We start from the raw sequence: 26,864 nt of genomic DNA, 5'->3' as shown, positions 1-26,864 counted from the left end.
TAGATTGGGTAATTCTGGTGCTGTTTGTTTTGTGGATATGCAACAGATTGCTCACTGTGAGGTCTGACCATGCCTTGTATGCTAGGCATAGATCTCCCTTCAACAGCCTGTAGGCGACTGAATGCAGGGATAAAACTTTAATGTGGTCTGCATAGGATATGTTAGTTACACCCAGTATTCCTTTTTGTAAGGAACCTCTGTGGACATTCAATTTATTGGATATGCCTAGTTAGGTACATAGCACAGGGGACATTGTAGTCCATGATAGTCTGGTGAATGCTGCATGTAGTGGAGCAATTACTTTTTTTGGACCTAGATGCCATACATTTGTTTATAGATTGCACAACATGGAATGATTTCCTCACTACTGTTTACATGTGATGGTCAAAGGCTTCAAATGCTTGATTACTGTCTGTCTGTGTCCCCAAGTCACTGACTACTGTAATGACTCTTAAGGGTGTGCCGTCAGTACAATAGTTGCCAGATGTGGATGACTTCTTGAAGTATACTGTTAAGCATTTTTTGGCGTTCAGTTTTAGGTCATGGCTCTGATACAAGTTATTTGTCTGTGTCAGCCCTTCCTGAAGAACATTAGCATCTATTGGGGATTCTATGACTTCTCATTTGCAATCATCTGCAAATTTGGTCAGCCAGAGGCCCTTGACCACTGGCCTTGAGTTCAGAAAAGTAAATGTCAAAAAGGAGTGGTCCCATGACTGATACCTGAGGGACTCTGCTTGTGACTGGCCTCTTTTTGTAGAAGTGGACTCCACAATTCTAGCTTCCTGGGTCCTGCCAGTGAGCCAGCTGGCTATCCACCAGGTAACATAAAGGTTTACATCTACCCTCTAGAGTCTATTCACAATGCCTGTGTGGGGTATTGTGTCAAAAGCTTCAGCCATGTCAAGGTATGCAGTATGAATGATCTAGCCTTCCTCCATTGCTTTGGTGACATTCTCAAAGAAGTCCACAAGTTTGAGGAGGCAAGACCTCCCGTTGACAAAACCAAATTGGGTTGGGTCCATTCTCTGGAGGTTACCTGTGTCATTCTTGATCATTTTCATGATGATTCTTTCCATGGGTTTGCATATAAGATTAGTAAGACTAGTTTCCAGGGTCTGTAGATGTCCAACCTTTGTGCAGAGGGATGTCTGTTGCTGTTCCTCATTTGTGAGGGAAGAAGCCTGTTTGGAGTCTCTGGTTAAATATTAATTCCAGAGGGCCTGATGGGTCATGTTTCAAGCTGTTTTAAAAGCATCTTGTAATACTGTCAGTCCATCGATGCAGTGATCTTGGCCTTGGAGAAAGCATTAAGGAACTGTTCCCTAGTGATAATAGGGGAAGTTATAGTCTATTGGTATTTCCTGAGGGGAGATGGAGCAGGAGAGAGGAGTGTAGATAGAGGTGAATTTGTTTGCCATTAGGTTTATCTTCTAGCTCAATATAGGTGGCTCCATTAGCAATAAGCTCTGCACACAGTTGTGTATTGCCTTGATTTTCTTCCCTGTTATACTGTCTGTTGATGTGATTCCACCAGGTGGTTTGCTTTATGAGTTGGTTCTTTACTTCTTGGTGGATACAGCTGCCTATATGTAGCTATGGTCTCCATTTGAACCTGTATCACAAAGTCTCTATGCTTCAGTGAAAAACCCAAATAAAAAAACAACTAAATAAGAAAGGAGGTTCTGTAGCAAATGCACAAAACTGCATTTTTCTTTTTCAAAAAAAGTAGTTTACCTTTCTGGATGGGAATGTTTGCCCAAAATTGATGGCTACAATCAGACTCTGTTCTAGTTACCCATGTTAGTGTATATTACAGCCTGTGTTCCCGCATACACATTAATCTCTCTTTTCTCTCTTCCCCTCTCAGATGTGAAAAATGATTTGCAATTTTCAGTGATCATTAACCTTTAGCTCTAAGAAAAAATACAGTGGCTACTTTTATATTGTGCACAGCTGTAGTAAACCTATTGCATTGTTCAGGTTACTGGGGAAGTAACTTGCACAGCTTATTCAATTCCCACAATTTCAAACCTCCTTTATTTTTAGCTGAACTGCTTAGCACTGTACCTTTAAATGTTGTATTCTGTCATGTACATTTCTATCAGCAGCAAGTGTTCAGAGGTCTGATTTAATTGCTAACACATACAGACTCTCTCGAAGTAATAGCAGTTGGTAACAGATGCATGAAAGAATTTTTGTAAATTTCACTCTCAACACATTGCTGAGGCAGGCGAAATGGCTTGTACCTGTATACATTTAATTTCCTAATGAGAATAGTTGTTGAAGAAAATAAAATAGTTAATGACTTTGCAAATACAAGAAAACTACCATTTTTCACACCTTTATAATTTTTGTCTTATTTCTCAAACGTATTTGCTTACAACACATACTTTTGTATAGCGTAAACTAAGGACAGTGGTCTGGCTGTACACCCATATAGAAACGGTGGAGATTATCTTGATTCTATGTATAATGTGATCAACACACTTTTACACCCCCTTCCTTCCCCAGCAGCCCAGTGTCACAATATTAAAACTAACTTTCTTCTTTCCAGCCTTACTTACCTTGTTATGGTACAATATTAGGATACATTGTAGACTACAATTAAAAAAAATACTTCCTTGCTTTATATCTTGAGCACATACAGCAGTTGATGAAAAGACTCTTCCCACTACAGATTTAAAATACCCCTGAGTGCACTCTATACGGAACTGTTTTACTATATAGCATGCTGTTTATACCCTTATTCTGATAACCAAGTAAAACGTTTTTTATCACTATTTAGTATTCATCTCCTTCATTCCCTTCAGTGACCTCCTTAAACATTAATTACACAAAGTTGAACATATACTTTACAGTTCACCCACCAGTTTAATACAGTCAGCAAAATTCCAAATTTTCTCAGCCTCTTCTTGCAAAATTATATTTCACATGTCTAATCCTATATGTCATGGGAATGATTTTTTAGTCTCGCATTTAATTTCTAATTTTGCAGTGTTGCTGGTGGTATTGATCATCTCTATCTCAACATCAGTCTCTACTTGAAATGCAAAGTATTCCAGATGCTTTTAGTCAGATTGTCTGTTCTTGTTTTAAGAACAAAATGTGAGGACAGATTCCTTTATGACTGAAGTGGTTTCTAAAATTTAAATTTCAGTCCATTTAGTTGCCCCCTCTCTAAACGGGGGAATAAGGTTGTAAAAATGTTGTATTTATGGTTCGCAGATAGCTGTTTAGTCCTTTCAATGCACAAGCCGAGACTTTATCTGCTGTGTTCTACTGTTAATGCCATTTATAAATGTTTAATTGGGTCATCCTGTTGCAAAACAGAATTTTTCATGCCGTTTGCTAACTACATTGTTTTATATAAAAAAATAAAACTGCACCAGGGCAGCAGCTACCACTGTAGCCTTCTTTAGAAATTTGTTTGGCCATAGTACCTGTGAAGTTGCAGTTTAGACGTAATTTACACAAAACATTATATAAAATTATATCACCCCTCTGGAGGTGAAATAGGATTTGCTGTGACTGTACTACAAAACATGCTGTAAACAGTCCACCTTTTTTAATAAACGATATTCATACTGCTTGGTACCATTCTGTTTTATGTTAAATTCTTGTATCAGGATTTATAACTCAGAAGTTTGAATATATGCACCATGGCAATGAATGTTCAAATAGGATCACTTCTATACAACACAGTTCCTCCTTCTGTTCAGGATAATCTTTTTTTTCTGTAGCAAATATTTTTCATTTCCCTGATTTTTAACCCATGGTGTGCTGTGCCCTTCATAATTAATCTCTGTAGCCTGTTTATTCTATTATTTTGATAAGTGTAGCATTTTTGTATCCTTGTGCTTCTGCAGAAGTTCACGCATTCCTTCAGTGCTCTTTTAGTCTTGCTCAAAATCTGGACTGCACTATAGTTATAGCTAGATTGTAAAAGACCATGACACGAGACTGCATAAAAACACACTAAAGGGTGTTACACTACTGAACAAGATCGAGCATGAAGACCGGCATCCGCCTTTGTTTAAAGCCCCTTCGTATTAATTCCTGATTTATATTGTGAGTATATCGCTGTGATGATAAGTCAGACAGCTATACTTTCCCCTTTTTAATGTAAGGACCAAATGGAAAAAAATTATTATACCCTTTGGAAAGTTTACCTCCCAGGCAAATTACAACATTAATACTCCTCTAAGAATAGGGTCAGTGGTAAGGGACTTGGGAACTCAGGTTGACAGTAACCTGAACTTTGATCACCATGTGTCTATGGTAGTGAGAAAATCCTTCACATGGTACAGCATGGTATAACCAAGTGCAAGGTTTTCAGAACTAATGAGATCTTAGTCCCACTATACTCTGCCATTGTTGGACATTAATCGAATACAGTGCACTGTTCTGTATGTACCTGACCAGGTGTCTGTATGTACCTGACCAGGTGTCTGCAACAGCTGGAGTAGCCATAGAGGTTCCTTGTTTAAGGAATACAGGGTGTAAGTATGTCCTGTGCAGACCGCCTCAGTCCTGTCCCTGTACTCTCATCTCCTACAGACTACTGAGGGGAGATCCATGCCTAACCCACAAGGCATCTCTGATCCCACCCTAATGGATCTGGTACACATTCCCAAAACAAACTGCTCTAGAATTGCCCAATCTAAGGATGTAAACATAGTCTGTGACATAAAAAGAACATGTTGGAGAGACAGGTATGCGTCTCGTAGATTACTCCTGTGTAACAAACTCCACATTCATTCTCTTCCCTAAGCCTATTTAAATGTAATTTTGACCAGTGGATGGAAAATTGCAAGCTCACCCCTGGCTTGTCTCCTGTGTCCATTATGAACAGTGGCAGCTCGTAGATGCCGTAATGCACAGGCATATATCCCAAAAGCCATTGTAGTCCATGGGCATTGTTAATTGGGAAAATTGGGGCATGAATGGCTAGGCTTAAAAAGGCTATAGGGCCATTAGCCTAGTAACCATTTAAGATCATGTGAATTTTGTAGGTGTGTAGCACTACTTAGTTTAAATTTTTTTTCTGGATTACATTTTACACTAAAGCATTTGCTTGATGTTCATCGTGTTTCATGTTCATCGTGTTTCACTGTTGCAGTCATTACACTTGGGTTATCCTGCTGGCAGGCTACCCGCAGTCGGCCAGAATTCCAAAGTCTAGGTCCGGCGTTGGTTGCTGTCGCCTCCTCCCTGACGTCGGTGCGCCAGGGGTATAAAAGATGCAGCCGACGCCATTTTCTTCAGTCTTTCTTGCCGCGCGGTGCCCGAAGCAAAAGCAGTTCACAAGTGCCGGTCGGCCAACTCCTGAGATTTTCAGAATCTATTTCCAGATCCGAAGTCTTCATTAAAGCTAAGTACCCCATTGGGGAAACTTTTTTCTTGCTCCAGACCGATGTCAGAAAAAGTTAATAATTGTATTTCTTGTGGGAAGCAAATACCCCATAAGGATTTTCATTCTTACTGTATACCTTGCCTAGGCCCAGACCACAACGTTGCTTATTGTCGTTTTTGTGCTAGATTTAACCAACGCACTATCAAGCGTCTGTACAATTTTGCCTTTCATTACTTCAGCCGAAGATTTAATTATACTATGCTGTCGGAACAACCGACAAACGGAGTTTCTAAAAAACGCAGGGATAAAGACAAGGACAGGCATCCGAGGTCTCAAAACCGACGATGAGGCTTCCGCTAAGCTACTCGTCTGTTCGCCGGTTCTCAGTGAAGTGCTTTCGCAGCCCCTGGCACCCGCTACCTCAGAGCCACAGGCCGCTTCCGACTCCCACGTGGAGCCGACTGGACCTTTGGAAACTCAAGGTATTGGATCCTCGGAAACGGTCCCCTCAGATGGGTCCAGAGCCGCTGTGCAGGCATCGGCTTCTGAGGGTGTTTTCAGACCAACACAGTTATATGTAAAGCCATCTTCATCTTCAAAGCCAAAGACTAAAGCAGCTGTAAAGACAAAGAAACAAGTACAGCATTCTCCAGGAAAAACTTCCATGCCTAAAAAACAAATGCTCAAAATGGCCGAAGACCTTATTACTTTGATCAGGGGCTCCCATCCCCCTCCTGATAAAAGGCCTAGGCAAGAGACTGAATATGAATCTTCAGATCGGGTTTCCATTTCCTCTGATCCCTCCTCTGATGTAGAATACTCTCTTCCTCCCTATGAGGATTCTGATGCTGAAGAATCTATTCCTTCAGCTTCTCCTCCTGAAGATTACTCTTTTGGGGAAATCCTGCATACCATGAGGGAGCATTTCCAATGGGAGAGCCAGGATTACTCGGAATCTAAGAAAAGGCTCAGCGATTTTCTTTTACTTCCACAGCACAGACCCCTTGCGATTCCCCCTGTTCTGGACATTGTTTATGATGTTTTTTCAGAGTCCAGCCTGTCTCCAGACTCCGTACCTCCTGCACCAGTTAAGCCAGACCGATACTACAGGGTTCCAGATTCCCATAAATTTTTATATAAAAATCCTGCAGCTGACCCAGAGACCATTTCCCAGGGTCCTAAGGGTGTCAAGGCTTCCACTGCAAAAAAAACCCTGTCCCCTCTGATAGAGATTCAAGGGCACTGGACAGATGGGGGAAAAAGTTTACACTTGCTACTTTGGCCGTAAGGGCCTTAAATTGTCAATTTCATATGCTTAAATATCAGCAATACTTAAATGTTACTATTAAAACAAAAAATGATGACTAATTCTGACTGTCCAAACAACAAGGAAATGCAGGATTTATTGCATGCAGCTGAACAGGTGGGAGAGCATACTTTGCAATGTGGTTTTGATTCTTTGGAGGCCTCTTGTAGGGCCGCTGTGACACGTTCTGTGATAAGAAGGCATGCTTGGATAAAGGAACAGAATCTGCCTGATCATGTTAAAGCAAAATTATTAGATGCTCCATTACAGCATGATACTTTGTTTGGTATTAAGGCAGAAGAGGTGTTGAAGAAAATGGAGGATAAAGCGAAATCTATGCAAACAGTTAAAGATTTCTTACAGGTACTGCCACCCAGATTTAGCAGAAACTGGCCTTCAAAAATTGGTCCTTTCCAGTATCAGATAGGCCACAAACAGGCAGATACAGACGCCCTAGAGGCAGAGTCCAGCCCCAAGGCTCATACAGGCTTAAACAATGGGGTGCTTCCACCTCCAGAAGTGGAGAAGACAAATCTCAACCTTATAGGAAACGGTCACAATGACTTTCCTCTACCACTTCCAAGCACTTACCTTTTGGAAGCTCCCTTAGGTGGAAAACTAGCACTTTTTCAACAAAACTGGCTCATGATTACACAGGACAAATGGATCTTTAATATAGTGTCTCACGGCCACAGGTTCCACTTTCACACCCTGCCAAAGGCAAGAGGCATGCCAGACCTGCCACACAACCAATGGGCAGAGGCACAAAAGCAACTTTCTTCCCTCATGGACATGGGGACCATTCAGCAAGTACCACTTCAGGAGCAGGGACAAGGATTTTACTCAAGACTCTTCTTGGTACCCAGAAAGGACAATGCCTGGAGACCAATACTGGACTTGTCTATTCTAAACACTTTTCTGGAAGTTCCAAAATTCAAAATGTTAACTCTGCAGCAACTTCTGCCCATGTTGGGCAACAAGGCTTCGCTCATAACTTTGGACCTAAAGGAGGCATACTGCATGTTCCGGTCGGACAATTGCAGAAGATACCTCAGATTCATAGCTGGCTCAATGCACTACCAATTCTCTGCACTGCCTTTTGGCTTATCTACTGCGCCTAGGGTCTTCACAAAATGCCTGGCACCAGTAATTGCTTTCTGCAGACAGAGGAATTCAAATATTTCCCTACTTGGACGACTGCCTTATTCAAGCAGAGAACAAGGACATTCTACTGAAACATCTGGCGTTTGTAAAAAGATTGCTAAATTGCCTGGGGTACACAGTAAACGAAAAGAAATCAAAACTAGTACCCTCTCAAGAGATAATATTCCTGGGTGCAAGCTTAAATACAACTACCCAGATGGCTTATCTCACGCCAGACAAACAAAGGCAACTAACTTCTTCAAAATGTTGGCAACAAAGACCCAGTTATCTGCAAGAAAAATTCTGCAGGCTTTGGGCTTCATGGCATCCTGCATTCTTCTAATTCCATATGCCAGACTGCATATGAGGAAACTACAATGGTATCTAAAAAGTGATTGGACTCAACATTGCCACAGCCTGGAAACATTAGTAACCCTCATTCCTAGCCTGCAACAGGAATTTTGATGGTGGACACAGGCCTGTCACCACAACAAGGGACAGCCATTCTCCCTACCCACAGCCAGGCAGTCAATAACAACAGATGCATCAGACTATGCCTGGGGGCACACATGGCAGGAAAAATGTATTCTGGGCACATGGTCCATAAGCCAAATGCATTTTCATATCAATCAAAAAGAGATGCTGGCTGTTCAGAATGCCCTAACAGCTTTCAAGGATCTACTTCTTCCAGGACAACTTCTGATAAAGACGGACAATACTACAGTCATGTGGTACATAAACAAGCAAGGAGGCACACATTCCTACCCCCTCTGCAGACAAGCCATGACTTTGTGGGACACAGCATTGCCTTATCAAGTACACCTGCAAGCCCAATTCCTGCCAGGAAAGAAAAATATTCTGGCAGAAGAATTAAGCAGAAACCTTGCGGATCCCCACGAGTGGCAACTGGATCCACAAGTCTTCAGCATGATAACAAAGAAATGGGGATGCCCGGACATAGATCTATTTGCCACCCCTCACAACTGCCAGCTACAAAGATTCTGCACAGGGACTTATCACAAGCAAGCATGGAAAGTGGATGCTCTATCATTCAGCTGGAAAAACCTTACAGTGTATGCCTTTCCACCTCTGCCTCTCCTCCCCAAGGTACTCCTAAAGGTCAGACAAGAGAAGCCAAAAATGATTCTGATTGCCCCAGACTGGCCCCGACAGCACTGGCATCCAATCCTAAAGAGCTTGTCTCAAGGCCCAACCTGGAGATTACCTCCGATTCCTCATTTACTGACTCAGCGAAACAATCATATTTGGCACAACCAACTCAGGGCACTAAATGTGGCAGCATGGCAGATAATGTAGCTATTCATAACACAACTCTCTCTAAAGTAGTGATTGATGTTATTCTGGAGGCCAGGAGGCCTAGTACCAGAAAATCTTATGAAGAAAAATGGAAGAGATTCTGTGCCTGGAACCAGGCACAAGGAATTGACACAATTGTACCAAATATTCCTCAGACTTTACAATATCTAACTGAGATGCTGGACAAAGGCCTATCTTTTTCATCAATTAAAATCCATGCCTCTGCCATTTTAGCTCATTACAATACGGACCCACCTATTTTTTCACATCCATTGCTAAGACAGTACCTCAGAAGGGCCAAAAACATAAGACCCCCAAGGAGAGCACCAATATCTGCATGGGATCTCAATTATGTCTTGGAAAAACTAACACTGCCACCTTTTGAGCCAGCCAACACAGCTGAAATAAAGTTCTTATGGAAAACAGCTCTGCTCCTAGCAATAACCTCTGCAAAACGAGTCTCAGAATTACAGGCACTCATGGCTGTGGAGCCTTTTATCATTTTTCATCAAGACAAGGTTTCTCTGAGGACAAACCCAACTTTTATGCCTAAGGTGGTGTCCAGTGTGGCCCTTAACCAAACCATTCATTTGCCCACCTTTTATCCAAACCCACAGAATAAGGGTGAGAGATTCCTGCATTCTGTGGACATACACAGACTACGCTTCTACTTGGACAGAACTAAAGTTTTCAGAAAGACTGAGCAACTTTTGGTGGCATATGCTGCAAGATCACAAGGAAAGGCTATCTCAAAGCAGACTATTTCAAAATGGATAGGCCATTGCATTCGTTTCTGCTATTCACAACATGGCAAATCAATTCCTAAGGCCATTAGGCCACATCCTGCTAGAGCAGCAGCCACTTCAGCAGCCTTCCTCAGAGGAGTACCTACCAAAGACATTTTAGAGGCTGCAACTTGGAGTTTATTGCACACTTTTACCAAGCACTACCACTTACCTCTCTACTCTAAATCTAGGCAGGCTTCGCCACTGTAGTTCCACAGGGCCTTATAGCCTCTCCTAATCCTATTTAGACCCAGCCACCCAACCTCAGCTTTGGGATTCAACCCAAGTGTAATGACTGCAACAGTGAATCCAGATGAACATAGTACAGTTGTGTACCTACCATAAATGTTTATGTTCGAGTGTATTCACTGTTTCAGTCCAGGTTACCCTCCCACCATCCCCCTTTCTTTGCTGGGACTTTTCTGTACTTCTCCATCCTATACAACCTATGTGGTGTATTTGCTTGTAGATGAAGGAAATGTTATTGTTGTGCATGCATACTTATTGGCATAATTTTTTAGCCTTCCTATATAGGGGCACCTGACATCTGGGGCAAGAAAAACTGAAGAAAATGGCGTCGGCTGCATCTTTTATATTCCTGGCGCACTGACGCCAGGTAGGAGGTGACAGCAACCGACGCCGGACCTAGACTTTGGAATTCTGGCCGACTGCGGGTAGCCTGCCAGCAGGATATCCCAAGTTTAATGACTGCAACAGTGAATACACTCTATCATCTACATTTATGGTAGGTACACAACTGTACTTTTTTCTTTTGCCTAAATCCCCCATGTTGTTGTATCATATCCAACATGTTAATTTTGTTCTTTGCACTTGTATGAGAGTCTGCAAAAAGTAGCAAATTTTTAAATTGTATCTGTGTGCTGGAGCTTTTCTCCCTGAGCCCCCACTGAAAAGGGGTATGCTAGTCATCCCTGTCAGACTCTCTCAGTAAATAAATGCTAAATAAATTAAAAATAAGCAAACTTTTTTTTTTTTTTTTTTTTTTTTTTTTTTTTTGATGTAGGTGGTTTTATTCTTGATCTTAGAGTACTCTTGTTCGCAACCTGATTTGCTAGAATAAAGTGAAAAGTCCTTTTTATCACAACCTCAGAAAATATTAAGCTTTGTTTTTTCTAATCTGTTTTCCCTCTGTCACATGTACATATGGAGTAATCAAATAGAATACATGTTGTACAGTGACATGTTTGGTTAAAATAGTTGAAAACAGGAAATGAATAAATGTTTAAAAACAGAAAAGAACAGGCAAACATTTTTCAACTACATTTCCTTGTTTGTTTTTAATATCTCGTTTAGCAAGTGAAACCTTTCTAGTTGGTCATAAATAAATGAATTGCATATTAAAGGTTGAGTAAAAGTAAGTTTCAAACTGAATGGAGTGCATCATCAGATTATAGCACATTTTAAGCTTACAGCAAGGTTTGTAACTCTCTATAAATGACTAATTTAACCCAAATGCACACTGCAACTTTTAGTCTGAAAACAGCTTAAAAGGAAGCAGCTAGTGGTATTTTTCCTTTGGCCGTGTTATTCCCACTAGGCTAGTAACCTCTTTTCAAAGGAGACTTGAGGTAGCATATATATTATGAGGGGAAATTTGGCCAGGATATCGGGGAGTATGACCTCATGAAACAGAATCCAAAGTTATCATGGGCCAATACTTGTGTCTAGACTTGGGACTCTGTGATATTGTATCACAGCAACATAAATGGGTTGGAATCTTTTTTTTTCACTCAGATGATGTTTTCATTCTGTTCCACACCATAGAAGCTTGCAGTTTGACAGCAGTTACATGTGCATTTTCCTACTGGGTCTGTCAATCCCTGAGAGGGAGAGCAACGTTTAAGTCTGTCCCATTGAATTCCTTCAGTTTTAATCCTTAGTAAATGAGCATATTGAGTGTAGTGTAGTGCTGTATTAGTAATTTCAAGGCAGTACTGTAAAATGTAAACTAAATGTGTGATGATCAACTAATGTAAACCAAATACTTGTATCCCCAGCTGGAAAGAAGCCCTGTCCACTCTGCCCAGAAGAAAAATTTAAACCATGCTACAGTCACAAGCTTCGTCGTCATATTCAGAATCTGCATTGGAAAGTCTCTGTAGAATTTGAAGGTATGGTGTGTGTATATGTATTTTGCCTCCTAACTTTCTTATTTATCATGTCGTTAAACAGGTCATTTTCTGCGTTCTTTTTTGCTGATGCAGTTTTTTGTAACTGTGACATTAAAGTATTGTCTTCAGGGTTTTCTGCTGATGGGCATTGTCAATATGTACACCTGCTGTGGACGTGAGAAGATGAGCTTTCTTCCTTAGAATGATAATTTGCATGAAAAACTCCAGTACTGAATCTCTTTAACTGGTGGTTTGGTGCTTTCTAAAAAGCACTTTTGTAGCAGGAACATTTCTTCCATTTACTGGAATACTTGGAGTACAATCTTGTTTCTGTATGTCATGAGATCAAAGTTAACCATGCTAAATATATCTACAGTGATCAGATTTGCACCTGTCAGTAGAATGATGCAAGTTGGCTGACTTTTTTTTTATTTTTTTTTGTCCAGATTTGTGTGACAGTATATGTAAGTTAAGGGGATGTGGGGGTGCAAGGGAGGCCTTGCCTCAAGTGAAAAAAAAAATGCTTTGTTTCAACAAAGTTACATCTTGTTGTTTTAGTCTTGTAGCTACATCCAGATGTAAATCATTGCTGCACAGTGCGATCCAGACGTGTGTTTTTCCTTGTTACTGAATCACAGTGTGTACAGTATCATATAAATAGTATGACAATTTCCAATAAAAATATTAAAATGCATAATTCATTCGATTTAATTGACACTCTACTAGTAGACTGTTATCCTTCTATTGATAAAATCCAGCTCACATATACTTTGTTTGAGCACACTTTCTCAGTTTCAGAACTACTAGAGCTAAAGACCTAAATTTTGCTTGCAACATAATAGGACATATTGGAGAGACAGAAATGTATCTCCGAAAATTCCCATCTTCTGGAATAGGCTCCCCATCCATGTGAAACAAAGTCCCTCCGTAACCCTTTTTAAGTGCAACTTGGATCATTGAAGCAAAACAAAAATTCACCCCTGGTTTGGCGCCAGTGTCATTGATAGATTGAAGTATTAAGTACATCATGTCATAGCCAACAATCACCCTCTATATAAATGTCTAAAACATATAACTTATGGAACACATTTGGGTTGAATGGCTAGGCTTCTGAAACCAATACTGGTCATTAGCCCAGTATACAACTATGAACTGTGAACCTATGAAACTCCAAGTGTTGCAGATTCTGTGTACACCAGTAGTGACTCAGTTTTTTTTTTGGCCTTTCTTATTTCTCTTGATTGTGCATTAGTGAATTTAATGCATATAGATTCTGGGGGCTTGCCTCTTTACAAAACAATACCCATTTTGTATAGTTGGGTGGAAACTTCGACCAGTTTTGCCTAGTTGAAGTTTAGACTAGACAAGACCAAATGAGATTGTAGAGGAACCCATTATGAATAAGGGATGGTGTTTCTCAATAGCTGCTGACATATTTGAGAGAATTTTTACAAACTGTACTTCGATTTTATGGAAATAGTGAGTGATTATAAAAACCCTGCTTCAAAAGCTATAGTACAGTGAAGGAGGCAATAGCAGAATTAAAAATACATGGAAAAATATTTATTTATTTATTGTAATTTTTAGTCCTGTTTCTTATGTATTTATAGCTTTTTAAATGTTAATTTTCAACGTATGACCAGTATATAACAAATTATATCATTTATGTATTGGTGTCAGAAATAGTTAATGTGAAGTTGTTAAATCTCGCCGTTTATTCTCACTGATGGGTTCAGAGCCGATCCTCGGCTCCGACACAGCCGTTAGCAAAGCTCAAGGTTTGCCAGTAGCTCGAGACCAAGCCCCTTATCCCATGATGCACTGCTGGAATTACCTCAGATCTAGTTTGCCGCGGCACAGATCTCTGTGTTCCAGATAGCTCGGACCAATTTTATTGGAAAAATTTGTCTGTTTGCAAGTTTTAAAAACTTTCTTGACTTTCATTCTTGTTAGATAGTGTGTGTGTGTGTGTATATGTATGTATGTATGTATGTGTGTGTGTATATATATATATATATATATATATATATATATATATATATTTAGATAAGTGCCCTGTGTTAGCTTAGTGTTTTCTATAGAAGTGTTTCTAGTTAACAGTTGGCCTAGTAGTTGGCCTTGTATTTAACTAAATTCTTAGTAGTTATTTAAATAGTTGCTTTGAGTGTGTTTTTTCCATTTGTTTAAATTTGTCTAAATTTAAAAGTATGTCTGAGAAAGAGAAGCCACATCCTAAATCTGGCTTCAAAAAATGTCCGGATTGTCGACAAAAAAATGTCACTCACTGACTGGCACGTTCAGTGTGTTTTTTGTCTGGGGGTATTACACCTCCAAGACTCTTGTAGCATCTGTCACTCCGTCACTCCTTCTCTTCCAGGGTACTTTTAGAGAGGAGGAAGAAATTGGTGGATAGATGTTTATTTCAGCACCCTTTCTCGGAAGCGCTGGGTGACCAGGATGGTGCTAGTAAATCCTGTAAGTCATCCAAGTCTTGAGGTGACTCCAAGTTATCGAAAAAGGCTAAAAAATGGGAGGGTGTTGGGTCCATCGGTTCCACTGCCTTTGGAAAAGAGTGTCCCTTCTGCTTGGAGCCAGCTCACAGCTTTGGAGCCAGTTTCTGAGATTCCCTCATCTCCTCTGCTCCAACCAGCACCCTCAGTGCACTCCTCGAAGTCTTCTGTCAGCCTCTCAGATCTGGATATGGACCGGTTGGTGCAGAAGCTTTTACGAGCACCAGGCCTTGCTAACTGGTTGTCGGCTCCGACGTCTTCGTCGGAACCGAAGACCATTAACCCAGACTTGACTGCTCTCCTCTGAGCCGTACTGGATGTTTGGAGCCAGAGGAGGCCGACCTGATGGTTGTTGAGCCTGTGGAGGAGAGACCTGCTCCAGTGTTATCGCTTCCATCTACTCTGACTTCTCCGGTGCCGACAGGGAACTCTAGGAACCGACACTCACCTGTCTGGTCCGGAGAGGATAGTCGTACCGACTTGGTGCTGACTCTTCCTCTCTGGGCTTCAGCTTGGATGAGCTCAGCTCCTACCTCAGGCTCTGAGCCCATGGCCTTGGTGCGGGAGGATCGGACTGTCCCTTCGGATCAGTCTACCCCTTCTCGTCTGAGTCATGGTGCGTTCGATGCCATGAGGAGAGTCCTGTCTCCAAAGACATCATCAGCATCAGGTCTGGCTTCCTCCTCCCCTCAAGCGCCTGTGTCCACTCCTGCTTCTACCGGTCAACCCAAGCGTAGAGACCCTGACCCTCAGGTAGCCCCACAGGGTGCCCACTGCTCCTCTGAGACCTCCCCAGAAGACCCCACTGAGGAGGTACCCAGGAAGAGACAGTGCAAGAGAAGGTACTTGGACTCCCCACAGGAGTCTTTGACATCTGACACCGAGTTGGAGGAGTCAGAAGGGTCCCCTCGATCCCCCTCTGAGGATATCTTCTTTGTGGAGATATTGGAGATCCTTAATAAGAAGGGGAGTTGGCAGTCCAAAAGCCCTACTGAGGACGAGTCAGTGCTGTTGAAGACTTTCGGGTCTCAACCTTCCACCTCTTGGGTGTCTCCGCCTTACGATGAGCTCATGGAGCTGATCTCTCGTAAGGCGTGAGAGTCTCCGGAGGCCATGGAACCTGTCCCTTGGAAGCCAAATAAGTTCATCCCTGCCCCTGTGGACAAAGCTTTTTTGACTAAGGGAGTGCCTGTTAATGCCATGGTGGTGGTGGCGGCAGCTACCAAAAAGGAAGTGTCTGAGGCATCCTCATCTATCCATCCTCCTAACAGAGATTCCAGGATCATGGATAGATGTGGGAAACGCATGTTTAGTTCAGCGACTTTTTCCCTTCTGTCACTGAGCTATTTAACCCATTTTACCAGACTACAAAGAGATCTCCTGAAAGAGCTAGGAGATGCTCTCCAGGGTACGGTAGCTGCAGGGCTTGCCGACAAAGTTAACACCCAGCTCGCTGCCCTAAACTCGATTTTGTGAACTCGTCCATGCGTCTCATATCTTATGCAGTTGATGGTTTGATTAGAGTCGCTAGTTCAGGCATTGCTCTGCATAGACAAGCCTGGATGCGTCTCTGTTCCTTTGCGGAGCCTTTCAAGTCTTCCTTTATCATCACCCCATTTGATGGCTCATCCCTGTTTGGGCCAAAGGTAAATGAAACTCTAACCAGGTGTGAGCAGGAAGGAAAGGCTCTCTGCCGTCTGAGTCCGTTTTTCTACCCCTTACTCTGCCCTGTCCCGAGGGCCCTAAGGGCGGAAAGATGTGGTTCCGAAAAGCCCAGGGAGCCTTTCAGGACACACATGGCAAAACCCCCTCTAGAGGTAGAGGATGAGGTTGTAATGGAAGACTCTGCCCGTGTGGTAGGGGGGGTCCGCAACAGCAGGGTGACAGAGGCCAGTTCTCTGGTCATCCCTACTAGCGCTCCTGAAAGGAGACCCGGCTGTCCGGCTCTGGAGGCAGTCGGGGGTCGCTTATCTTTGTACCCAGAAGCCTGGCTAAGCATAACATCTTATACCTGGGTACAAAGCATCATTTCCAGAGGGTATTTCATACCGTTCTCTTCCCCTCCCACTCCTGTCAACAGAATCCCAGATGCTCCACCCAGTCTCCGGAAACGAGCAACTATAGAGGTCCGCAAGTTGCTAGAAGAGTCATCCAGCCAGTCCCAGCAGACCAAACAGGATTCGGAATTTACTCCAGATTCTTTTTAGTTCCAAAGAAAACAAGGGACTGGCGACCTATCTTGGACCTCAGCAGACTTGACCAATTTGTAAACAGAGAATTCCGAATGGTCACGCTTCAGGCCATTCTTCCCTTTTTAGGGAAAGGCATCTATCTAAGGATGCGTACTACCACATAAAGATGGACAGACACTCCAGAGATCACCTGCATTTCCAGCTGGGAGCCAATCACTACCAGTTTCGAGCCCTGCCCTTTGGTCTCACTACAGCCCCCAGAGTGTTCACCAAATGCATGGCAGTGGTCACGGCTCACCTGAGGCGTCTAGGATTCCAGGTGTTTCCATACCTAGACGATTGGCTCTTACCCCCACCACCAGGCATCAATTGATTCAGGCAACAGAATCTACTCTGACACTCTGCAACCACTTGGGCATTACAGTCAACTTCGAAAAGTCCGCCTTGTCGCCATCGCAGCATACCGTCTTTATAGGAGCAGAGTTAGATACCTCAACCACTACTCTACATCTTCCAGTCGAAAGGGTCTCACTTCTTCGCCAACACGTCAACTCATTGGTGTCGAGGAACAGAGCTACAGCCGCAGAGGTCTTGATGGTACTAGGTTTGATGGTGGCAGCAATTCTAGCCATTCCACTCACAAGGATGCATATGCGAATTCTTCAATGGCTTCTGTTCGCTCAGTGGTCTTACCAGAAATTGCCAATGAACCATATGATTCTCATCACAAACTCTTGCAAGAGGGACCTTCGCTGGTGGTTGACGTCTCTTCATGTCACAATAGGACAACCCTTTGGTGCCCCCCCCCCCCAGTAGCCACTGTGACCACGGATGCTTCCCTGATTGGGGGGGGGCATTTTCAGGGAAAGACTGCCCAAGGCACGTGGCTGGATCAAGAGTCACATCTGCATATCAATGTTCTGGAGTTGAGAGCAGTACTTCTGGCATTGCAGTACTTCAGGACTCTCTTCCTCTAGGGACAATTGCAATTCAGACATGTCAGTGGTCTGATACTTGAACAAACAGGGCGGAACCAAGTCTTACCCCCCTTTGTCGAGAAGCCCTCAGGGTATGGCAATGGGCTGTGTCATCCCAGCATTTTCTGTTAGCAATGCACATCCCAGGGAAATCCAACATGATAGCGGACAAGCTGAGCAGGGCAATCTTGTTGCCTCACGAGTGGTCTCTCAACCAACATGTTGCAGACATGATTTTCCGCAAATGGGGCCAGTCTTGCTGTGACTTCTTTGCCAGTCACATCATTACCAAATGCAGAAGCTACTTTGCCCTGATACCACCTCCGGGACATCCCCCCCAAGAGACGCACTCGTACACGATTGGCCTCCGGGTTTCCTATATGCATTCCCTCCAATTCCATTGATACCCAGGTTTTTACAGAAAGCAAACTCGCTGGGAGGGACCGTTATCCTTATAGCCCCCCATTGGCCTCGCCAGATTTGGTTTCGTTTTCTTCACCATCATCTGCTTATGCATTCCCTCCAATTCCATTGATACCCAGGTTTTTACAGAAAGCAAACTCGCTGGGAAGGACCGTTATCCTTATAGCCCCCCATTGGCCTCACCAGATTTGGTTCCGTTTTCTTCACCATCATCTGCTGGAGGATCCATGGATCCTGGATCCAGTTCCAGACCTCCTGAGACGCCCGTCAGGGGACCTCCACCCTTCACTGCAGTCTCTAAAGCTAACTGCTTGGCTGATCCACTTCCCCAAATAGCCAGGCTTCAGTCCCTCTCAGATGACACAGGACAAATTCTGTTGTCTTCTCATAAGCCATCCACCAGAAAACTATATCACAGTAAGTGGAAAAGGTTCTCCATCTGGGCCAGCATACAAATAATTGACCCTTTCCAAGCTCCGTTGTCGTCCATTTTAGAGTTTTTGACAATGATTTTTAAGGAAGGAGCAGCAGCTGTCACAGTTTGGGTTCAGTTAGCTGCCATATCTAATTTCCACCTTGGATTGGATGGGTTAGATAACTAATGGGCCATAATATTTAAGGTTTTTCTCAAAGGTGTTTTTCACATGAGGCCTCCTGTCAAAACCCGTTATTCTCCTTGGAATTTGAATTTTATGCTATCTCAAATAATTCTTCCCCCTTTGAAGCAGCATCATCTTGTGATCTCAAATTTTTGCCCTGGAAAACTATTTTTCTAGTGGCCATTACTTCTGCCCGCAGAGTGTCAGAACTTCAAGCATCATCTATCAGACCTCCATATATGATTTTCCATGCTGATAGAGTATCTCTCTGAACCAAACCCCTCCTTTTTGCCTAAAGTCTGTTCTGAGTCTAATATCAATCGGGTCATTGAGTTGCCAGTCTTTTTTCCCAACCATTCCAACAAATTAGAATATATGCTGCACAAACTTGATGTGCACAGACAGCTCAGATTTTATCTTGATAGAACTAAGGATATTAGGAAATCAGATCAACTTTTTGTATCCTTTTCAGAGGCCAGAAAAGGTAGACCAGTGGCTAAAACAACCCTTTCAAAGTGGTTATCGGATTGTATATCATATGTTCATGCAACTGCTAACATACCTTTGCCACACAAAGTAAAGGCTCATTCAGCCAGAGCCGTTTCTACGTCTTCTGCTTTTTAAGCCAAATTGCCCCTTGATAACATTTGTGCTGCAGCCACTTGGTCAAAGCCTCATACTTTTATCACTCATTACAAGTGGACAAGGCTTCCAGGGACAGGTATTCTTTTGGTTCTACGGTCCTGAAAAATGTACTTCCGTGAGCCACCCAGGATTGCAGGTGCTAGGGACGCTACCCATCAGTGAGAATAAATGGCAATATTTAACAACTTCACGTAAAGAATTTATGTACTCACCATAACGTTCCATGTGAGTTGTTTATCTCACCTTTATTCTCATGTCCCTCCCTCTATCCCCCTCCTGGCTGACAGTTGACCTAGAAGCTAGTATCATCCTGGTTGTTCAATACTTCTTCCTTCTTGGGGAGTGCACCCCTTACAGGGTTATATATACACGCAGCAAACAAGATCTGAGGTAATTCCAGCAGTGCATCATGGGATAAGGGGCTTGGTCTCTAGCTGCTGGCAAACCTTGAGCTTTGCTAATGGCCAAGTTGGAGCCGAGGATCGGCTCCGGACCCATCAGTGAGAATAAAGGCGAGATAAACAACTCACATGGAATGTTATGGTGAGCACATAACTTCTTTTTTCAGTATATTATCAATTCTAATCCACTTATATTTAGAAATCAGTATCTCCAACTTATTCCAACATGATTGTCTGTCATTTTTTTTTCCAACACTTTTTCATTCTATATAAAATGGCTTAAACAAAAAAAGTCCAACATATAATTTCCAATTTTTAGTAGTAATTTTCCTTGCTAGTGCTAGTAAACTCCAGAACACTTTATATTGACTACTACTTATAACCAATAGAATATAATCATTAACTAGATTTCCTGGTCTTGTAAGATCACAATTATATGTCCAAATGCATGTAAAAAGTCACTTTCATTCTCTGAGAATTCATCTAAGTTTTCACAGTCCATGAAAATATGAATCCAGTCTACACTTGTTTAGAATCATCAGGTTTTATAAATTTTGATATTTTATAATGTGTGTGAAAACTTCTACAAATGTATTTCCAAGTATAAAAAAAATCCACTAGAAACATGATGTTAAACCAATAATTTATTTTTTGTTTTTTTTTTTCTTTTAGTAGCTCAACTCCTATTTATGCAGATTCACAGAATTTCTTGTCTAGATTTTTATTATTTTATATAATGTAGATAAACTAATTTTAGATAAAATTTGTCCCCTTATGTGTATTAGGAATTTGTAAATCTTAGGAAATGTATTATTTTCATCATTTTAATAATGTAAATCTACTAGTCTTTTGTGAAATAATTGAAATAATAATCTATAAGAAATACCTAATTACACTTGCCAAGAATTTGATCACCAGACAACAAATAACTTGTATAAAACATTTCTGGCACAACCACAAGTTGTTAATTTTCAATGTAAACATATTAAATTTTGACTTTTGACTTTCTAAGAACCACATATAAAAGAAATGGGAGAAATTGCAAATTGGCATTTGTTAATTAATGGAAACTTATAAAGTTTGTAAAAGTATTCAAAATTAATATTGTGTACTTGGAATTGGAATCTAATTTTATTGCATTTTCTTCAGTGAAAATTTTAAGTAGCCACAAAACTGTCTTTTTTTCTTTAAATTATTATTTGTTCATATAGATCTTTCCAGTAGCTTTAATAATAAGGGTCTAACCACAGTTATTAATGACTGCTGCTAGAGAGTGGTAGGATTCTAAGTCAGGAAAACGTCTCTCACCATATTCCCATAATCATATATCATTTTTATAAGCTGTTCCACATTTCGATGGGTACCATAAAAGTTGCATTCATTTTTTTTATATAATCAGTGTCTTATTTGAGCACATAATAATTTTAGGTAATTTTATTAGCATCAATCTTTCTTCAAAGCTAAAAAAAAAATCTGTTAAATAATTTCATGCATAACTATAAAAGTAGTAGAGTTAATAAACTGATTAAATTTCAGTATTTATTGCTCTTCTTATGCTAACCAGACCACAGGAAGGGTGTAAAGATTAACAGGATCCAAGGTGACACATCTCACTAGTCCAATCAAGAGTTCATATTTATGTTGCTGCTATGATAACTAGGTGAGTGAACAGATGCAGATGGTCAGTTTTTAGCCATGGTTCAAAACAATTAAGTGATAATATAAAAAAAAGAGATGACGTAGGTGGTTTTCATATTTCTGCTCTGCTCAAATGTGCAAGGCAGGTAAGTGAAGTGTACCATGTTACCTATCTGAAGATGAAGTACATACAAGCACCCCGGATCCTACATCCGATAAAACATATGGGTCATAGAGCCCCCACTCATATGCAATCATGCAGGCTCAAGTCCTTCCAGGGTTTCAGCTTATAATGCCTTGCTCCTCTCTCACTAGCTCGGATCTCATTTGCTACCTATTGAAGTCACAACACTGGACTTTGCCAATGACTGTTCCACCTCTTATTTGTTAAAACTTGTGCTCTTTGCTAGTTTGTGGGCCTTTGGTCTTAGTTTCAGTTTCGCTGTTATAGCTAGTTGTGTGAAGATTATAAATGTAAACAAAAAAAAATAAAGTTGTCTCTCTAGCCCTTCCTCTCTTGGTTGTTGTGCCATTTTGTTTTCCGATTGTGTTATGTAGTGTTAGTAATAGAGATCCTCTTGGCATTGTATAGTTAAGATTATAGGTGTGTGTGTGTGTGTGTGTGTGTGTGTGTGTGTGTGTGTGTGTGTGTGTGTGTGTGTGTGTGTGTGTGTGTGTGTAATATAAATATGTAAAATCTACAGTTATGTAACTGTAGGTGTAGTGTATATTATCTACAAGAAACATTGTCAGTAATTTTGTTGATCATTGTGATTCTATTATTAAGCTTGCTGTTTTGATTCTGTAGCTGTAGTCTCTTGCTCCTTATGGAATTTTGGCAATTGGTATAAATGAAGAAACTTCTTGCTTTAAAAAAATGTTCTGAATGTGGTCATAAAATCCCCCCCCCCCCATAATTTGTTTGTGGTCTATTTATTAGTTTCACACTTGAGTGCTGTGTGTAATATTTCTTCTGCCTTTGATCCCAGGGCACACTGACAGGAGGAATAAACTCATACTGAAGGGGCTTCTTCCTCTGGGTCCAGAGACTGCCAAGTCTAGAAAGGCAGGAGTGAAAAAATCATTGAAATCCAAGGCTCTGAGCTGAAGTTGCACCTTCTAAATTGTTTGGCTTCTGCACTGATTCCCAAGGTTCTGGGGATGGAGGACCATGCCTCTTGAGCCCCTGCCTATACCCCTTCTTTATATCCAGAGAGAGTACTATTACAGATTCTCCCAAAAAAACAGTCGAGCTTCAAGATCCTCCTTCCCATTTCTACAAGGGCCTTCAGATTCTGCAAGAGTGCTTCTTATGTTGAGCTGGATCATCTGTTGCAGAACTTTGTAAAGATTCAGATAGAGATGGGGATCATTGCAAGTCCGTCTGCTCAAAAGCCAGTCAGGTCCATATATGTTACTGCTATCCAGGCTTCCCTCACTGATATGCCTATTGGCTTCAGTTACCTAGGATACATGGTGTCATCCAGAGGAACCATTGCTCCATGTATTATATGCTAGTAATAGGAGACTCTATAGTAAGGCACACGGATGTTCCACTCACCACTCACCAGGCTGAACAAGGAGAAGGTTACTGTCAGCTGCCTGTCTGGTGCTGGGATCCACCACATAACACAGGCACTTGGGTCACTCCAGAATCAGTACAAGTATGACGCTGTCATTGTACATGTTGGTGTGAATGATCTAAGACGTACCTCCCTGGACTACATGAAAAGAGACCTTGAGGAGCTCTCTGATCATGTAGCCCAAGCTGGTATGACCCTGACCTTGAGTAGCATACTACCTTCACCTAGAATGATACCACAATACAAAGACAAAATGATCAATTTCAACAATTGGCTAAGCTTCTGGTGTCATTCTAAAGGGATCCAGTGTCTGTCTGCCTGGGATGACATGATAGACAAGCCTCGCTGTTTTGCCAGAGATGGGTTGCACCTGTCACCCCTAGGTTTTCTAATACTGGCCAAGGCTCTTGCCATCCCCATAGTGCCTTTTTTAGGCAAGGCTCAAAGGACAAACCAACCACCGTAACCAGCACAGGTAACCAAAAACTAAGGGTAATGCTACTCAACGCCAGAAGTCTCAACCTCAAAATGCACACACACAAGGCTGTCCTCAGCATGGAGAAAATCGATGTTTGTGCAGTGACGGAAACCTGGCTCAAGAGAGCACCCCAGCACTGCCAGGTTGCAATTCATATCATACCTACTGGCCTCAGTTACCGGATCACAGTACAGAGGAGGTGTATCCATATTCATCAAGGATACCCATATCTCCAGGTTAGTAGCGCAGCATGATGCCCCAGAGATTATCCATGCGCAACTATCAGCAGGCAAAACCACATTTCAAGTCATAGCCTGTTATAGATCGCCCACCATGTCCCAAGATGCTCACTGTGCATTCCTTGAGACATTGGAAAATATAAAAGTCCTATCCAACACCATAATCTTGGGTGATTTCAACTACCCTGGTATAGACTGGGCGAACTACCAATGTTCCAACTCCTATGCTCAGCGATTCATAGAATTTATAAATTCAAATGCCCTTGAACAACTAGTATGTTCCCCCACTAGAGGGGACAACATATTGGATTTAATCATCACAAATATGGGTGCCCATTGTACAACACCCATTATCACCCCCTCCTTGATCAGATCCGACCACAAACTTTCCGACCACAAACTGATAACCCTGGACATCCTCACTCCTCCACCTCCCCCAATCAAAGAAACCATAGTCAAAAACCTTTCCAAAGCAAACTTCAAACTACTTGCATCTGAAGTGGAAAGCTTCACTATTCCCTTGCAGAAGGATAATGATATCCAGGATGCAGAATCCTACACAAGGCACTCTATATGCATCTTCAGGATTGCATGGACCGTGCTTTCCCAAATAAAACCAAGACTCCTTCCTCAAGCAAGAAGAAACCAGTCTGGTGGACCCCAGCTATAAGCAAACGTTACAATAAAAGGAGGAGACTTATACAAAAAAAGGCCAAATCTCAAGTAGAAAAATCATCCCTGATCAGCATTTAGTAAGAAATTGAGGGCCCTCATCAAGTCAACTAAAGCTAATTTTGAAAAAGTTGCCAAGGATAACCATAAGGCCTTCTATGGCTACATCAAAAACCTAAATGGCAATGCTCAGGTCTGTTCTGAGCTAGTACAAAATGGAACAAAATACACTGACCCTTCTGACATTGCCAGCATCTTGGCTGACAGGTTCAGTGCAAATTCCCCCACCCTCACCACCTACAGGGCGTATTACCATTCTAGGGGATTGTGTAAGTCCAATTATTACCGATACGTTGGTTAACAAGGCTCTATTTAAAGCTAAAAACACTGCCTCCATGGGACCAGATGGTGTCCCTGGCTATGTCATACGCGAGCTCCAAAAGGAATTAACCCCGCATCTTAATACCCTGTTCAGTCTCAGCCTCTCCACAGGATATGTGCCCATAGAATGGCGCACGGCAATGGTGGTCCCGCTACACAAGGGTGGGGCCACAACTGACCCTGGGAACTACCGACCAATAAGCCTGACCAGTCTGATCTGTAAGGCTATGGAGCGAATCATTATGGAACTCATAAATGGAGAGATTGGGAACCTCCAGTCGCTGGACCCCACACAGTTCGGCTTCGTCAAGGGCAGATCATGCCTCCTGAACCTGGTGGATTTCTTTGAGACAGTTACTCAGGCTATAGATAAGGGAAAGGAGGTACACACTGCTTACCTTGACCTTGCTAAAGCATTTGACACCATTCCCCATTCAGGTATTATTGATAAGCTCACCAGCCTGGGCATAAACCCTTATGTCACAAGATGGATCGCAAACTGGCTCTCAGACAGATCCCATAAAGTAAGAGTAGCGGGATCTATGTCCGAATCCAGACCAGTAATGAGTGGTGTGCCTCAGGGCTCTGTCCTGGGGCCCCTCCTGTTTGGCATATACTTCTCAGAAGTACAGGCAAGCACGGAAGGGCTGTGGCTGACTAAGTTTGCGGACGACTGCAAACTGGGTGCTATAATAGAGTCTCTGGCCGACATGGAGATCCTCCAGAAGGGCCTAAGTGAGACTGATGCATGGTGTTAAAGCCATGGTCTCAAGTTAAATGCAAATAAATGCGTAGTAATCCCCTTTGGAAAAAACAGAGTACCCGCAAACTACAACATAGGAGGTAATCCCCTGAAATCTGAAGAAGAAATAGGGGATCTAGGGCCCCAAGTAGATAGTCAGCTGTCCTTTGATAACCATGTTGCCAAAGTGGTTAGAAAATCCTGCGTGACCCATCTGATCATGAAAGGGTTTGCATCAAGATCTAAGGATGTAATGGTGCCCTTCTACTCTTCCCTCATCAGACCCATTATTGAGTACAATGCACCAATTGGAATGTACCTGGCTAGACATCTCCAGCAGCTGGAGAGACCACAAAGGTACCTAACCAAGAGGATTACTGGCCTCAAACAGTTGCCCTATGCAGCACGATTGAAAAAGCTAAGACTGTTCTCTGTTGCATACCGCTTTCTCAGAGGCGATCTCTGTCTAACGTACAGAGCCATGTCCAACCCAGAATTGTTGAACATGCTCCATCTTAGCAAAACCAAATCTACTCGAGCTACATGCTCTAGGGATATAAACCTCAACACAACAATGAATAAGAACATGCTGGAGGGATAGATTCCCTTCGCAGAGACTTCCCTTACTATGGAACAGGGTCCCGATCTACATAAGACAGAGCCCCTCACTGTCGCTCTTCAAGAGGAACCTTGATGAGTGGATGGGTAACAAAGTTCACACCGGGGATCACACCAACAGCACTACTAGATAGGGGCCAAGGGTACTAGATGCTAGTACAAGGGTCTAGGGAACTACTAAAGGGGTGGTGAATACTGCACAACGTTGCTGGGCTAATATATGCCTTCGGGCAGATAGCCCAGTAATAACCTATGAACCTATATGCTCCTGGGACGTTTGGATTGTCCTTAAGAGAAATCCTGGAACTTGAGACAAAGGGTGTCTTGGCCAACTGAACTTTCCTCTCAAGACAAAGCAGTATTGTTTGAGGCATGTATAACAACCCCTTCTATATCCTAGGTGGTCCCTGCCACTGACAAGTTAGTGGTGAAGAAATCTTAGCAGGAATCCAACTTGTGAGATCATCCCAAGGAAACCTGACAAAATTCTGTGCCCTCCAAAAGATAAACCTTTCTGAATTAAAACTCCCCCGGCAATCTCCATTATAATTGTGGCAGCCACCAATGAGCTGTCTGAAAACTCATCTGTCAGATCACCCAATAGAGTCTCGGGGAAATGGTTAAGCTGTGGAAGCAGGTGTATGCATCTGACTCTTGCCATCCAGGCCATAAACTGTGGCACTCTCATTACAAAATTTCACAAGGATCTCACTTAACAAGGGTTATC

The 26,864-nt window shown here is 42.2% G+C and overlaps 1 protein-coding gene across 1 annotated transcript in view; it reads left to right on the top strand.

Moving 5' to 3' along the window:
* The window catches only part of TRMT1L (tRNA methyltransferase 1 like), a 741,948-nt gene that overhangs the window by 224,601 nt on the left and 490,483 nt on the right, over positions 1–26,864 (top strand). The window contains exon 4 of the mRNA XM_044085311.1: positions 11,926–12,039. Coding sequence (XP_043941246.1) covers positions 11,926–12,039 — 114 coding nt within the window. The remainder of the gene's footprint in view (positions 1–11,925; positions 12,040–26,864) is intronic.

The sequence above is a fragment of the Protopterus annectens genome, chromosome 10.part0, assembly GCF_019279795.1.
Source record: "Protopterus annectens isolate FY-2018-M chromosome 10.part0, PAN1.0, whole genome shotgun sequence".
NCBI lineage: Eukaryota > Metazoa > Chordata > Ceratodontiformes > Protopteridae > Protopterus > Protopterus annectens.
Note: the sequence above shows the minus strand (reverse complement) of the source record. Positions and strands in the feature narration are given on the sequence as shown.